Source organism: Dama dama, chromosome 20, assembly GCF_033118175.1.
Source record: "Dama dama isolate Ldn47 chromosome 20, ASM3311817v1, whole genome shotgun sequence".
NCBI lineage: Eukaryota > Metazoa > Chordata > Mammalia > Artiodactyla > Cervidae > Dama > Dama dama.
Window position 1 is genome coordinate 91462263 of NC_083700.1, and position 17558 is coordinate 91479820.

Below are 17558 nucleotides of genomic sequence, written 5' to 3' on the forward strand. Positions count from 1 at the left end.
CAAGATGAGGCAAGACTGTTTTAAGAGGTAATTATAATTGTGTATTGACTGGTGTAGTGTTTCTCTAATTGATGTGTTCCCCTGGTCACTCTTTTTTGCTTTCCTCTTATTAACCCAGTGTTTGCTAGGCTAAAAACTTAAGAGTCCAGAGTTCAAGTCTGTTTTGCTCACTCATAGCTTCTCAGATAGTATTTGTGGAATGTATAAATGCCCATATGCCAGACATTTTCATGGAACTCCTGGGAATATTCTGCTAGAAACTTTTTAGATCAAATTTGTATCCTGGCCAATTTTTAAAAAAAGAACTCAATTTTTAGAGGAAACAAGCATGAATAGGCAGGTTACAGAAAAAAAATGTGTTATACAAATAATAATAATAATATGAATAGTGATATTGTAGTATGTTAATTCATATAAAAGCTTGTGGCAGTTGGCATATAATAAGCATTCAGATGTTAGCCATTATTGTTTTAATATGTTCACAGTTATTAAATGATATTTACAGCACTGTAATAGCAAAAAATTGGCAATAACTTTATTGTCCATTCTTTGGCTAAAAATTGTTATTATACCATTCTACAGTGAAAATGGTATATAGCTGTAAGGATAAATGGTTTTATATATCAGTATGGAGAAATGTCCCATGGCTTACTATTGAATGAAAAAGGCCAGTTGCAAACCAAAATATATTGTACAATTCCATTTTTATAAAGAAAAATACCCCAGAAAACAACACTTCCCATTATATATTTGCCTAAAATATAATTTTCTGTGTTTAGATATGCACAGAAATGATTAGAAATGATATTAAGCAAGCTTATTTCTAGAGAAAAGTGGAGAGTTGAGTTGTTTACTTTTTAGTAATTAAAAAAGATTGATCAATAGACAAAGTATTATTTGTTTCTTGCAGGAAATTTAGATAAGAAAAATTTTTAATTTCCTACAATTACTCCATCCAGCACTAACCACTGGCAATGTTTTTTATAACCTTATTTCTTTTTTGCTATTCAGTCTTAGTTTATAGTTTTAAAATGGTATAATACCATATTGAACAATTGTGTGAACATTTTCTTGTTGTGCTTTTCAATATATTTTGTCTAGTTAGAAGTCCAAGGTATAGGTATATCATAATTTAATCATTAGCATTTTATAGTCTAGATTGTCAGATTTTCTTAACTTAGAAATCTGTTTATTCTCAACTGAATCCTTTGGGTGTAGACTCAATCATAATGGATTTGATAGATATGTAGGATAACTTTTGGTGATCTGACTTTTTCCCTAGGATATTCTTTAATCGGGAGAACTGGCAGACAAAAAGATGTTTTATTCTGGGACTTCCACTCTGACATAGGTCTTACATTCATACTGGTTCCTAGAACGAAGTCAGTCATTAAGCCTATCCAACTCAAAGGAAACTGAGTAGATTATAATCCCTTTCTAGTGTGTGTGTATTTCTCTCTTTTTTTTGTGGCAGGGATGATGGGCTTAGTTATATGGTTGGACTGGTATTAAACTTTGCAGAAAGGTTGGAAGTTGATTGTAGTTTGAAGAATTCACTTGGTATTCTAGAGATGTGTTTACAGAAGTTTTATATTTTTATTACCACCACCACCGATTATCTTTGTTCTAAAATAACTGGTATTTGTTGGATTCTTACTAGGTATTAAAAAATTTATATAATATCATTTAATCTTTATAGTAACCCTGTGTTAAATACTATTTTATGAAAACATACTACTGAGCAAGTACTGAGCACTAACTAGACTATAAATGAATTGTGTTCTCTCATTCGATTCCTTCTAAGCAAAGCTCTTACCATGGCAGATAAGGTCTATGTGCCTCCATTTTTTGGTTCTTAACTTTCCAGCTTTACCATCTGTTAATATGGTTTTGTGCTACTATTCTTGGCACATGCTATACTCTTTGGTCAAACATTACCTCCTCTGTGAACCTTTTAACTCTCCATTCAGTCTTCCCCTCCTACATGTGAGTTATTTACACTCTTGTGTGTCCCTGTAGCAATTTTTTCAAGGTATTTTGTATTTTTCTGAGTACTACTTTGTCTTTCCCCTCTATTATGCTGAAATTTTTGTAGATAGGGACTTTATTTGAGTCTTTGTGTGCCTTCTCTTCTGTTGTTAATAAATCAACTGTCTATACACGTAAGACCCATTTCTCTGCTTGTGCACTAGATCCCATCCCCTCTTTATTGATCCCAACCACCAATTATTCTACCAGTTGTTCCCCTTTCACCCTGCATCATCAGTTTTCCCCTTTTACTTCATCATTCCCATGAGCATACAAATATCCTGTAATTGTTCCTGTCTTTGGGAAAAATGTTTGCTTACTCAGATCCCCTTGGATCTGTGCCCTTCCAGCTACTCAAATTTCTCTATTTCCTAGATAGCAGAGCTTTTTAAAAGAGTTATCTGTATTCAAAATTTGCAGTTCATCTACTCCCATTGTTTATTTCTTAAACTTAGACTGGGCTTTTGCCACTTTGCTATTGAAAATAGCTATTTTCAAGATCACCAGTAACTTTTACAATTGGTTAGTTATCAAGTTCTTTTATTATTTGACCTTTCAGTATCTTATGGCACAGTTGATCATTCTTTCCTTCTTGAGATGCTTTTTTTTTCAGTTGGCTTCCAGGTCAACACAGTTCTTAGTTCTCTTTCTGCCTCATTTGCAAGATTTTTCCTTATCTCCTTGACCTCTAAATTTTGGAGTGCCTTAACTGTCTGCCTTTGCTCCCTGTCTTATGGCTTTAAATAGCACCCTGTATTTAATCATTTTACTTAGGTTCCCCCCATGCATTTTCATACAGTTTTATTTTTCTTCATAGCACTTATTTTTAGTGCCATTTGTTATACTATATATTTACTTGTTCATGAGAGCAAGGACTTTGTTTTGTTCGTTACTGTGTCTCCAGTGCCTAGAATGGTACATTTCTCATAGCCTTGCTTCCATCTCTAACCCCTTCATCCTTTTCTTCTCCGGCATGATTGTTATATAAGGATATGTTTTTCAGTCTTCCTTTTTAAAAATAATTTTATTTCCTGTTTTCATTTCAGATCAAAAAATTCTTTTTTAAGGAATAAAACTGAATAGATACCCTTGAAGCACTTTGGATACTGCCCCCTCTTATTGCATTCCCTACCCTCTTTTTCCAGTGTTAACCATTATCTGAATTTGGTACATATACCATTCCTAAGTATATTTTTATACTTTTTATTAAATATACATTTATCTATAAGCAGTATATGGTATTGTTTTCACATGTTTTATGATACGTAACTAGAGATTATGTCCCATTGGATGTCTCAACTTTTTTTTTTTTTCTATTTAACACTGCTTTTGAGATTTGTTCATACTGATGAGTGTAATACTAGTTATTTGTGTTAAATTATGTTTACTATCTTGTGTGAATATTTTGTAGTGTATTTGTTTTCCTACCTCTGATCATATAGATTATTCTGAATTTTCTGTTGTATTTTGTTTTCTGATTATGTCACAATTTTATCTTTTCTCTGATTGTTACACATTTATTTCCAGTGCTTCAGTGAACATTTTTGTATGTAACTTCTTGTGTACACATTTGAGAGTTTATTTAGGTATCTTTAAGTGAAATGACTAATTTTTAACTTTAGTATAGATATTGCCAAAGTACTCTTCTAATTGGTTGTACTATTTTACATTTATTCCAGAGTTCCTGCTTCTATATATTATTATCAATTCCTGATACCATTAGAATTCTTTTTTATTTGAGTATAATGGCTTCTCAGGTGGTGAAGTGGTAAAGAATCCTCCTGCCAATGCTAGAGACTCAGGAGACATGTTCCTCCAGAAGATCCCCTGGAGTGGGAAGTGATAACCCACTCCAGTATTCTTGCCTGGGGAGTTCCATGGACAACAGAGGCTGGTGGGCTTATAGTCCATGGGGTCGCAAAAAACTGGACACCACTAAGCGACAACATGCACACACAGTTGCTTTACAATGTTGTGAATCATCCAAACATATATTCCCTCTTTTTTGGATTTCCTTCCCATGTAGGTCACCATACAGCATTGAGTAGAGCTTTCTGTCCTCTATGATCGGTTCTCCTTAGTGATCTATTTTATACATGGTGTATATATGTCAATCCCAATCTCCCAGTCCTTCCCACTCCATCCCCCTTTCACCCCTAGGTATCCATACATTTATATTCTGTGTCTGTGTCTCTATTTCTGCTTTGCAAATAAGCTTATCTATTCCCAGGTGGTGCTAGTGGTAAAAGACCCACCTGCCAGTGCAGGAGACACAAGGGATGCAGGTTGGATCCCTGGGTCAGGAAGATCCCCTGGAGTAGGAAATGGCAACTCACTCCTGTGTTCTTGCCCGGAAAATTCTGTGGACAGAGGAGCCTGGGAGACTACAGTTCATAGGGAGGTCACAAAGAGTCAGACACAGCTGAGTGACTAAGTACACACAGTCCATTTTTCTAGATTCCACATATATGTGTTAATATACGATGTTTGTTTTTCTTTTTCTGACTTGTTCCACTCTGTAAGTCTCTGGAAGTCTCTGGGTCTATCCATGTCTCTGCAAATGGCACAGTTTTGTTCTTTTTTATGGCTGAGGAATATTCCATTGTATGTAACATATATATACATAGACACACATCTTCTTTATCCATTCCTCTGTTGGTGGACAGTTTGGTTGCTTCCATGTCCTGGCTATTATAAATAGGGCTGCAGTAAATATTGGGGTGCATGTATCTTTTTTAATTATGTTTTTTTCCAGGTATATGCCCAGGAGTGGGATTGTTGGATTATACAATTGTTGGATCATAGAACAATCATGTTTTAGTTTTTGTTTTTCTAAGGACCCTCCATGCTATTCTCCATAGTGGTTATATCAATTTACATTCCCACCAACAGTGTAAGAGGAGTCCCTTTTCTCCACACCCTCTTCAGCATTTATTGTTTTTAGATTTTTGATGATGGCCATTCTGACCAGTGTGAGGTGATACCCCACTGTAGTTTTGATTTGCATTTCCCTAATAATTAGTTATGTTTAGCATCTTTTCATGTGTTTGTTTGCCACCTATATGTCTTTGGAAAAAAATCTATTATGTCTTCTGCCTGTTTTTTGATTGTATTATTATTATTTCAATATTGACCTGCATGAGTTCTTTGTATATTTTAGAGATGAATCCTTTGTCAGTGGCCTCAATTGCAAATATTTTCTTCCATTCTGAGGATTGTCTTTTTGTCTTGTTTATCAAAAGCTTTTAAGCTTAATTAGGTCCCATTTGTTTATTTTTGTTTTTATTTTCATTACTCTAGGAGGTGGATTGAAAAAGATTCTGCTATAATTTGTGTCAAAGAGTGTTCTGCCTATGTTTTTCTCTAAGAGTTTATAGTGTCTGGCCTTACATATTGGTCTTTCATCCATTTTGAGGTTTTGGGGGTTTTTTTGTATGGTGTTAGGAAGCGTTCTGTTTTCCCAGCACCACTTGTTGAAGAAATTGTCTTTTCTCCATTGTATATTCTTGCCTCTTTTGTCATAGATTAGGTGGGCATAGGTGCATAGGTTTATCTCTGGGTTTTCTGTTCTGTATCATTGGTTTATATTTTTGTTTTTGTGCAAGTATCATACTGTCTTGATTACTATAGCTTTGTAGTGTAGTTTGAAATCAGGTGGCCCAGATGGTAAAGAATCTGCCTGCAATGCAGGAGTCTTGGGTTCAGTTCCTGGGTTGGAATGATCCCCTGGAGAAGGGAATGGTGACCCACTTTAGTATTCTTGACTGGAGAATCCCATGGACAGAGGAGCCTGCCAGGCTGTAGTCCATGGGGTCACAAAGAGTTGGACATGACTGAGTGACTTCTACTTTACTTTACTTTGAAATCAAGAAGGTTGATTCCTCCAGCTTCATTTTTCTTTCTCAAGATTGCTTTGGCTATTTGGGGTCTTTTGGGTTTCCATACAAATTATAAAATTTTTTGTTGTAGTTCTGTGAAAAATGCCATTGGTAATTTATAGAGATTGCATTGAATCTGTAGATTTCTTCAAGTAGTGTAGTCATTTTCACAGCTTTATTATTCCAATCCAAGAACATGGTCTGTCTTTCCGTTTGTGTTGTCTTTGATTTCTTTTCTTTCTTTTTTAGAGTTTGGACATTTTATTTCTGTATTTAATGATTCTTTAAAGTAAAATCCATATTTCACAGATAAAATGATTTTTAAAATTTATTTATTTTTATGCAGTTTTTAAGAATTAATTTATTTTTTAATTGAAGGATATTTGCTTTACAGAATTTTGTTGTTTTCTGTCAAACCTCAACATGAATCAACCATAGGTATACATAAATCCCCTCCCTTTTAAACCTCCCTCCCATCTCCTACCCCATTCCACCCCTCTAGGTTGATACAGAGCCCCTGTTTTAGTTTCCTGAGACATACAGTAAATTCCTATTTATTTTACGTTTGGTAATGTAAGTTTCCATATTACTCTCTCCATACATCTCATCCTGTCCTCCCTTCTCCCCATGTCCGTAAGTCTATTTTCTTTGTCTGTTTCTTCACTGCTGCCCTGCAGATAAATTCTGAAGTACCATTTTTCTAGATTCTGTATGTATGCATTAGTATACGATATTTATCTCTCTCTGACTTGTCTTTGATTTATTTCATCAATAGCATATAGTTTTCTTTCTTTCTTTTTTTTAAATATTTATTTAGTGGCACAGGATCTTCATTGCATTGTGTGAGATCATCCATTGCGGACTGTCTGTAGTGCTTGGGCTCAGTAGTTGCAGTGCATGGGCTTAGTTGTGGCGTGACATATCAAATCTTAGTTCCCTTGCCAGGAATTGAACTTGGGTACCATGCATTGCCAGATGGGTTCTTAACCCCCGTTGCAGCATGGAAGTCCACATGTGGTGACACTGAAACAAGAGGTTAAGGTGGGCACTTGTCACCTATGGGAAAGCTGCATTCTGTGGTTTGGGTGTTCCCAGATCCTTGCCTCAGAAGGGCACTTCCCTATATTGGGTGCCATAAACTGACCAGGGTTCTTGGCCTTTCCCCATCAATAGAAATTGACAGACCAGAAATTCAGGTGAGATTTTATTGGAGCTCTTGCACTGGGCACAGGAGGGTCATATAGTTTTCTGAGTACAGGTCTTTTGTGTCTTTGGGTAGGTTTATTCCTAGGTATTTTATTCTTTTTGATGCAGTGGTAAATGGGATTGTTTCCTTAATTTTTCTTTCTGATCTTCCGTTGTGAGTATATAGGAATGTAAGAGGTTTTTGTGTGTTAATTTTGTATCCTGCAACTTTACCAGATTCATTGATTAGCTCTAGTAGTTTTCTGGTGGCATCTTTAGGATTTTCTGTGTGTAGTATTGGGGCTTCCCTGGTAGCTCAGTTGGTAAAGAATCTGCCTTCAATGCAGGAGAAGATCCTGGTTCGATTCCTGGGTTGGGAAGATCTGTTGGAGAAGGGATATACTACCCATCCCAGTATTCTTGGGCTTCCCTTGTGGCTCAGCTGGTAAAGAATCCACCTGCAATGCGGGAGACCTGGGTTCTATCCCTGGGTTGAGAAGATGCCCTGGAGAAGAGAACAGCTACACACTCCAGTATTCTGGCCTGGAGAATTCCATGGACTATATAGTCCATGGGGTTGCAGAGTCGAATATGACTGAGCGACTTTCACTTTACTTCACTTCATGTATAGTATCATGTCAGTTTGTTAATATGATGTATCACATTGGTTGGTTTGCATATATTGAAGAATCCTTGCAAACCTGGGGTAATCCCACTTGATCATGATGTCTGATCCTTTTAATATGTTGTTGGATTCTGTTTGCTAGTATCTTGTTGCAAATTTTTGTGTTTATCAGTGATGATGATGATGTTCAGTCACTAAGTCATGTGTGACTCTTTGTGACCCCAAGGACTATAGCGTACCAGGCTCCTCTGTCCTCCAGTACCTCCTGGAGTTTGCTCAGATGCATGTCCATTGAGTTGATGATGCTATCGAACCATCTTTTTTTTTTCCGTATAGAAAGCAGAAAAATAGTTTATTCCAAAAGATGGCAGAAATAAGAAATTCATCCCCAAAATATTTTGGTATAATACACTTTGGTTCAATTCTGTGGGACAGATTTTTCCCTTGAACGTGTTCTCCTACTGACTGCCCCATGGGAGACTTATTGTCATGTAACAGTTCTTAAACACTTCACTGATTCTCATTTTGTGAGCAGGCAGGCACCATCTTCAAATCCATCTGTTCCGAGAAGAGAGTAATAACATTTTTATTTCTCAGAAGATCAACGTTTTTCATTTCAGAAGAGTACACACACATTTTACAGAGGCAGCGCAGTTTAGATTAAGTAGGCACATCATTTATCAAAATGTAAAAAAGGTAATAGAAAAAAATACTGCATTGTAGAATAAGATATTCAAATGTGGGTGAACATTTAAGGCAACTGATGGCCACAGTGGGCAAGTCAAGGGAGGTGGTCTGGGTATGGAGGTGATTTTGCATCTAGAGAGGAGTTCTCTCCTTGATATCAGTGACTGAGTACCAGCAAGGAGGTCTTCTTTCTCAAGGCCGGTGATACTTGAGATACCAGATGGTTTCATTTTTCACCTGTGGTCTAAAGAGAGAGCTGGATTGGGCCAGAATTGCAATCAACCAAAAGAGATAGCAGCAAACTGAACAGATCACTAACAGTGATGATGACTCCCCATTTGGGACCTTTAGAGATGAACCAGGGCACCAGCAAGCTGACAATGCCCCAGAACATGCTTATCATGATGAGAGGCATGGTGAGGCTGGTATACGCCATGGTTGCTGTGGGAGGTGCAAACCTCTGCCCAGCCACCTTGCTATGTAGCCATCTTGGCCTGTATTTTCTTCTTTTGTGTGTATCTTTCTCTGGTTTTGGTGTCAGGGTGATTGTGGCCTCATGAAATGAGCTTGAGAGTGTTTCTCCCTCTGCAGTTTTTTGGAAGAGTTTGAGGTGTTAGATTTTTCACTAAATGTTTGTTAAAATTCACCTGTGAAGCCTTCTGGTTCTGGACTTTTGTTTATTGGAAGACTTTGAATCACAGTTTCAATTTCATTACTAATGCTTGGTCTGTTCATATTTTCTGTTTTTTCATGGTTCAGTCTTGGAAGGTTGTACGTTTCTAAGAATTTGTCCACTTCTTCCAGGTTGTCCATTTTATTGGCATGTAGTTCCTTGTAACAGCTTTCTATGATCCTTTGTATTTCTCTCGTGTCTGTTGTATCTTCTCCTTTTTCATTTCTTATTTTATTGATTTGAGTCCTCTCCCTTTTTTTCTTAATGAGTCTGGTTGAAGGTTTATCGATATTGTTTGTCGTCTCAGAGAACCAGCTTTTAGTTTCATTGCTCTTTGCTATTTTTTCTTCATTTCTATTTCATTTATTTCTGCTCTTATCATTATGATATCTTTTCTTCTAACTTGGGGTTTTGTTTATATTTTTTTCTCTAGTTGTTTTAGGTGTAAGATTAGATTGTTTATTTGAGATTTTTCTTATTCCTTGAGTTAAGATTATTTTGCTATAAAATTCACTGTTAGGAATTGCTTTTGCCCTTTCTTAATGCCATCTTTGTGGTAGTGGCAGTGGTGTCTGCAGTCTAGTCACCAACATGCAGCTTTTTGTCCGTGCCCAGGAGCTACACATTCTTGAGGTAACTGGTCAGGAGACACTTGCCCAGATCAAGGCTTCTGTAGCCTCGTTGGAGGGCATTGCTCCAGAAGATCAAGTCCTGCTCGTGGCAGGGATGCCCTTAGAAGATGAGGCTACCCTTGGCCAGTGTTGGGTAGAAGCTCTGAGCATTCTAGAAGTAGCTGACCGCATGCTTGGAGGTAAAGTCCATGGTTCCCTGGCCTGTGTTGAGAAAGTAAGAGGTCAGACTTTCAAGGTGGCCAAACAAGAGAAAAAGAAGATGACAGGCCAGCCCAAGAGGTGTATGCAGTACTACTGGCTCTTTGTCAATGTTGTACCCACCTTTGGCAAGAAGAAGGGCCCTAATGCCAACTCTTAAGTCCTCTGTAAACTTGGTTTTCTCTAACAAAGCCACTTAGACCAATCAAAAAAAAAAAAAATATATTGCTTTTGCTGAATCCCATAGGTTTTGGGTTGTAAATTAATTGTTATTTGTTTTGAGGTAATTTTTGATTTCCTCTTTGATTTCTTCCATGATCTCATGGTTATTTGGTAGCATATTGTTTAGCCTCCATGTGTCTGTTTTTTTTTTTAACAGTTTATTTCCTGTAATTGGTTTCTAATCTCATAACACTGTGGTATGAAAAGATGTTTGATGCGATTTCAGTTTTCTTAAATTTACTGAGGCTTGGTTTGTGACCCAAGATATGATCTATCTTGGAGAATGTTGTGTGTGTACTTGAGAAGAAAGTATATTCTGCTGCATTCTGATGGAATGTCTATAAATGTCAATTCAGTCTATCTGGTCTAATGTGTCATTTAAGGCCTGTGTTTCCTTATTAATTTTCGTCTGGATGATCTGTGCATTGGTGTAAGTGGAATTCCCCAGTGTTACTGTTGATTTCCCCTTTTGTGACTGTTGGCATTTGCCTTATGTATTGAGGTGCTTCTATGTTGGATGCATAAATATTTACAGTTGTTTATCTTCTTCTTGGATTGATCCCTTGATCATTATGTAGTGTCCTTCCTTTTTAAGTCTTTATTTTAAAGTCTATTTTGTCTGATATTAATATTGCTACTCCAGCTTTCTTTTGGTTTTTGTTTGCATGAAATAACTTTCCATCCCCCAACTTTCAGTCTGTATGTTTTCCTAGGTCTGAAGTGGGTGTCCTGTAGATAGCATATATGCGGTCTTATTTTTGTATTCATTCAGCCAGTCTGTCTTTTGGTTGGAGCATTTAATCCATTTACATTTAAGGTGACTATTGTTATATATGTTCCTTGTACCATTTTCTTAATTGCTTTGGGTTTGTTTTGTAGGTCTTTTTCTTTTGTGTCTTCCACCTAGAGAAATTCCTTTAGCATTTGTTGTAAAGCTGGTTTGGTGTTGCTGAATTCTCCTAGTTTTTCAGTTCAGTTCAGTCACTCAGTCGCATCCAAATCTTTGCGACCCTCTGGACTGCAGCATGCCAGGTTTCCCTGTCCATCACCAACTCCCGGAGTTTACCCAGATTCATGTCGATTGAGTCAGTGATGCCATCCAACCATCTCATCCTCTGTTGTCCCCTTCTCCTCCTGCCTCAGTCTTTCCCAGCACCAGGGTCTTTTCCAGTGAGGCAGTTCTTCACATCAGGTGGCCAAAGTATTGGAGTTTAAGCTTCAACATCAGTCTTTCCAATGAATATTCAGGACTGCTTTCCTTTAGGATGGACTGGTTTGATCTCCTTGCAGTTCAAGGGACTCTCAAGAGTCTTCTCCAACACCACAGTTCAGAAGCATCAATTCTTTGGTGCTCAGCTTTCTTTATAGTCCAACTCTCACATCCATACATGACTACTGGAAAAACCGTAGCTTTGACTAGACGGACCTTTGTTGGCAAAGTAATGTCTCTGCTTTTTAATATGCTATCTAGGTTGGTCATAACTTTTCATCCAGGGAGCAAGCATCTTTTAATTTCATGGCTGCAGTCACCATCTGCAGCCCAAGAAAATAAAGTCTCTCACTGTTTCCATTGTTTCCCCATCTATTTGCCATGAAGTATTGGGACCAGATGCCATGATCTTAGTTCTTTGAATGTTGAGTTTTAAACCAACTTTTTCACTCTCCTCTTTCACTTTCATTAAGAAGCTCTTTAATTCTTCTTTGCTTTCTGCCAAAAGGGTGGTGTCATCTGCATATCTGAGGTTATTGATACTTCTCCCAGCAGTCTTGATCCTAGCTTGTGCTTCATCCAGCCTGGCATTTCACTGATGTACTCTGCATGTAAGTTAAATAATCTGGGTGACAGTAGACAGCCTTGATGTACTCCTTTCCCAATTTGGAACCAGTCTGTTGTTCTATATCTGGTTCTAACTGTTGCTTCTTGACCTTCTTACAGATTTCTCCGGAGGCAGGTAAGGTGGTCTGGTATTTCCATCTCTTTAAGAATTTTCCACAGTTTGTTGTGATCCACACAGTGACAGGCTTTGGCATAGTCAGTAAAAAACTAGTAGATGTTTTTCTGGAACTCTCTTGCTTTATTGATGATCCAGTGGATGTTGGCAATTTGATCTCTAGTTCCTTTGCCTTTTCTAAATCCTAGCTTTTGTCTGTCTATAAAGCTTTTGGTTTCTCCATGGAATCTGAATGAGATCCTTGCTGAGTAGAGTAATCTTTGTTGTATGTTTTTCCCTTTTGTCCCTTTATCTTGCTACTCCCTTCTGGCCTATAGAGTTTCTGCTGAAAAATAGACTGATAACCTTATAGTGATTCTTCTGTATGTTATTTGTTGCTTTTTCACTGATGCTTATAATATTTTTTTCCTAGTATTTTTGTTAGTTTGGTTAGTGTGTGTGTCAGTATCTTTCGTCTTGGATTTATTCTGAATGGGACTCTGCACTTCCTGGACTTGGGTGTCTTATTTCTTTTCCCTTGTTAGGGAAGTTTTCGACTATAATCTCTTCAAATATTTTCTCAGATGCTTTCTCTTCTTTTGTGTGTGCGTTCAGTTCTTATTCCAGTGGATCTTCCTGACCCAGGGATTGAACCTGTGTCTCTTTCATCTCCTGCGTTAGCAGGTGGATTCTTTACTGCTAGCTCTGCCTGAATGATGGTGCTTTTAATGTTGTCCCAGAAGACTCTGAGGCTGTCTTTACTTCTTTTCGTTCTTTTTTCTTTACACTGCTTCATCGCAGTTATTTCACCACTCTGCCTGCCAGCTCACTTATCCTTTCTTCTGTCTCAGTTATTCTGCTGTTGATTCCTTCTAGTGTATTTTTTATATATTTCATCTTTGAAAATATGTTTTTACACTGCCAGGTACTGCCAGATACTGGTATTAGTCTATGAGTGTTTGATTTTATTTGATAATATTCATTGCTTGGAAGGCATTTAATAAATAGAATTCTATTAGGTTCTTCTCTGACATTTGCTGTTTAGAATGTCATTACAGTGTAGATTAATCACTTCTGATTGAAAAGTAGTTGGAAGGTCCTCAGTTGCAGTTAAAAAAAGTACTTTGAAGTAAGGAAATTTCCTTTGTGCTTGCACCAATGTGTGAAAAACACTGCTGCCAGCGTAGTTTGCTTAGAAAACATATCTGTGGCCAATTTGTGTAGGAAAGGAGATAGGTCTTCTTCTTTTGACAGCACATTAAATGTATAAAGTGGCTTGCCACTGCTTGTAATTAAGGTAACTGTTTTTGAAACATAAGTTTTGCATATAAGCACGTTTGATAATTTATGGTTGAAATCATTAAGAAACATTATGAAGACTGCAGCAAAAACTAACTTCCAAAGCCATCTGGTATTTAATAGTGGTTGAAGGTTTTTCTTCAGAAAAGCTTTTTTTTTTTACTCTGAGCTCAGAACATTGCAATAAAATGTTCCTATTGCTAAGCCATCAAACTGCTTCCTCTGGAGTAAGGGAAATTAAAAATATTCGGCTTCTGGGAATTACCTGATTGTCCAGTGGTTCGGACTTGGCGCTTTCACTGCTCTGACCTGGTTCAGTTCCTGGTCGGGGAGCTAAGATCTTGCAAAGTGCACAGAGCATTCAAAAAGAAAAAATCAACTATTTCTCATAGAAATTAACAGAATTAATGATTGTGAAGTCTCCAAGAGCAAATGGCTATATTGAAGATAAGAATTTAATAGCAAAATCTACATTAAAAGTGTGACGTTTGAATTCCACATTCTCCTTTCCTTATTTGGACGTGATAGATACATGCTGCTGTTGTGAAGAAAAAGTTATAGTACAGTTATACTGTAATGTTGTTGAGTTATAAATACATTGCTGACACTTTGAGTGTCGAGCAGCAGTGCAAAGCAGTGAAAATGCTACATGTGCTCTCTCACAACTACCCCATTTTACCACTGTGGCTCAAAATCAGTCATAGACAATTAAGTAAATGCATGAGTGCGGCTGTGTTCCAGTAAAACTTTATTTATGGACACTGAAATTTGAATTTTAGATAATTTCATGTATCATGAAATACTAATCTTTTGTTGGGTTTTTCCAACCTCTTAAAAAAGTAAAGTGTTAGTTACTCAATCGTGTCCAGCTCTTTACAGCCTCATGGACTGTAGCCTGCCAGGCTCCTCAGTCCATGGAACCTCTAGGCAAGAATACTAGAGTGGGTTGCTATTTCCTTAAAAAAGTAAAAACCGATTAGTTTGAGGACATTTTTCATTAATAGGCCTTTTTTGAAAATGAATCTTAGATTGTAATACCTTACTTCCTCTATCTATTCTAAAATACATCCGAATTTTTTTTATCAACCAGTATTCAGTTATTTATAACTCAATATATTGTTCATACTGAAACATATAGTCTATTATGATTACATTTTCCTTCTCAAAGAACTTTGTTTTCTGTAGCATTAAAAATTGCCTTATTTTTTTACCCATTTATTTTTATTAGTTGAAGGCTAATTACATAAAAATTGCCTTATTTTTAAAAACAGTTTTATGGAGATATAATTCACATACCATCCAATTCACCCATTTAAAGTGTGCAGCTCCCTAGCTTTTAGTATATTTACAGAGTTGTGCATTCATTATCACAATTTTAGAACATTTTCAGTACCACAAAAAGTAACCCCAGGGACTTCCCTAGTGATCCAGTGGCTAAAACTCCATGCTCCCAATACAGGGGACCTAGGTTTGATCCCTTGTCAGGGAACTAGATCCCACATGCCACACCTAAGACCTAACACAGCCAAATAAATAAATTGAAAGAAAGAAATCCCACACCCCTTACTGTCAGCCTTCCCAGTGCCCCAACCCACACATGCCATAGGCAAAGACAAATCTATTTTCTGTCTCTAATCCACTGTCTCTCTAGATCTACTTTCTGGAAGTCTCTCTACTTTCTGTGTCTCTGTGTATACAGGACATTTCATATAAGTGGAATCATTTAATATGTCATCTTTTATGATTGACTACTTTCACTTAGCATAATGTTTTTAAGTTCATCCATATTGTTGGGTGCTGCAGTACTTTTATTTCTTTTATTACTGACTAATTCATGGTATGGGCTTCCCTGGTGGCTCAGATGGTAAAGAATCTGCCTGCAATGAAGAAGACCCGGGTTCGATCTCTGGGTCAGGGAAGATCCCCTGAAGAAGGAAATGGCAACCTACTCCAGTATTCTTGCCTGGAGAATTCCACGGACAGAGTAGTCTGGTGGGCTACAGTCCATGGGGTCACAAAAAGAGTCAGGCATAACTGAGCAACTAACACAATCCATTTTGTATGGGATATATTTTGTCTGTCCATTCAGCAATTGATGTATACTTTTTGACTGTTTTGAATAATGCTGCTATGAACATTTATGTTTAATTTTTTCATTTGTTTTCATTTATTTAGAATATATAATAAATAGGAATAGAACTGCTGGATCACATGGAAAGCATTTAACCATTTGAGGATCTTTCAGACTGCTTTCCAAAGTGACTATACCATTTTACCTTTCTTCCAGCAGTGTGTGTGATTTCCAATTTCTCTATATCCTCACCAACATTTGCTACTCTCTTTTTGATTATAGCCACCCTAGAGGGTATAAGTGGTATCTCATTGTCATTTGCATTTCCTTGATGGCTGATGATTTTAAATATCTTGTCATATACTTATTAGTCATCTGTCATATTCTTATCTTGGTGGCTTCCCAGGTGGCACTAGTGGTAAGGAACCCAACTGCCAATGCAGGAGACATGGGAGACTTGGTTTCGATCCCTGGGTTGGAAAGATCCCCTGGAGAAGGGCATGGCAACCCACTCTAGTATTCTTGCCTGGAGAATCACATGGACAGAAGAGCCTGGCAGGCTACAGTCCATGGGGTCACAAAGAGTTGGACACAACTGAAGCAACGTAGCATCTTCTTATCTTATAATATGTGTATCTTCTTTGGACAAGTATCTGTCTAAATCCTTTGTCCATCTTTAATATTTTTGAGTAGTAATAGTTCTTCGTATATTCTAGATATAGGTCTTCTTAGATAAATGATTTGCAACAATTTTCTCTTGATGGTATCCTTTGAAGCACAAAAGTTTTAAATTTTGGTAATTAGTTTACTTTTGTTGTTGCTTATGCATCATATCCTAGATGCCTGATTATTATTTTGTTCAGTGCTTTGTGATCTAATGTGAGTTCTACCCTAATTCTTTGTCAGAGCTTTTAAATGCCTCTAAGTTTTAAAAACTCTTCTAAGTCAAATTCATCAATAAATCCATCAATTCAGTTGTTTTCTTGTATCTTCATTCCTTAATCAGTTTAGAATGTACGTTTTTCAGTCCTAGGAAATTTTTATTGAATTTTTTTCTGTAATTCTTCCCCTTTGTTTTCTTTCTTTTGAAACTACTGTATAATATGGGAACACTGGTTCAGTGTAGAGGAACTTGAGTATGGTAACATTCTTAGCTTCTTTCTCTACTTCTTCTCTTTCACAGGGGGAAATTAGTGAGTACAGTGGATTAGTGAGTGCAGTAGAATGACCAGCATGGTCAGTCTAACCTTTTCATTTCTTGCTTCATTCTAGCCTGCAGACAGTCAGTATTTTGCCATATTCTTGGCTAGTGCAGTAAACTGAGTGTGGGACATGCTCTCCATTTTGGGGGAAATAGTTCTAGTGGATAACTTCAATTAAGAGAGTGTTAGCAAGCCGTTTCCAAACCACTTTTGAGCCATGTTTTCCAACCAAACTTTATGTCAGAGATAAAGCTGACATTTTGCTCTCTTTTTTCTTTTCCTTGTTTTTTTTTTTTTCTCATCTGATTCTGAAATCAAGTGGGAAAGAGAGGTGCTTTTTAAAATTTTTTTAAATGAATTTTTGGTTGCACTGGGTCTTTGTTTCTGTACACAGGCCTTCTCTAGTTGTGGAGAGTGGTGGCGACTCTCCGATTGCGTTGCTTGGGCTTCTTGTGGTGGTGGTTTCTCTCATTGAGGAGCACAGACTCAGACTTGGAGGCTTCAGTAGTAGCAGTGCAAGGGCTTAGTTGCCCTGTGGTATGTGAAATCTGTCTGGACCAGGGATTGAACCTTTGTCCCCTGCATTGGCAGGCAGATTCTTATCCACTGTACCACCAGGGAAGTCCGAGAGGTGTTTTTTTAAAATTGTGGCAAGCTGTACATAACAGAATTTACCTTAATCAATTTTAAGTGTACTGTTCAGTGGCATTAAGTATATTCACATTGTACAACCATCACTGCCGTCCATCTCCAGAACTTTTTTCATCCTAAACTGTGAAATAATAACTCCCCATTTCCTTCTCCTCCTCCAAGCCCCTGACAGCTACCATTCTATTATCTATTTGTGAATTTACTCTGGGTGCCTCATGTAAGTTGAATTATATAATGCTTGTCCTTTTGTATCTGCTTTATTTCATTTAGCATATC

General features: G+C 37.2%; 2 protein-coding genes and 1 pseudogene across 3 annotated transcripts in view; 2 read left to right on the top strand and 1 right to left on the bottom strand.

Annotated features, from left to right (window-relative positions):
- The window catches only part of NRDC (nardilysin convertase), a 105298-nt gene that overhangs the window by 4009 nt on the left and 83731 nt on the right, over positions 1–17558 (top strand). The window lies entirely within an intron of this gene.
- On the bottom strand, positions 8596–8866 carry LOC133040314 (V-type proton ATPase subunit e 1-like; annotated as a pseudogene).
- LOC133040313 (ubiquitin-like protein FUBI) lies at positions 9590–10066 on the top strand. Its single transcript, XM_061120036.1, has one exon. It carries the CDS (start codon positions 9668–9670, stop codon positions 10064–10066), a length of 399 nt encoding a protein of 132 aa, XP_060976019.1. The 5' UTR covers positions 9590–9667.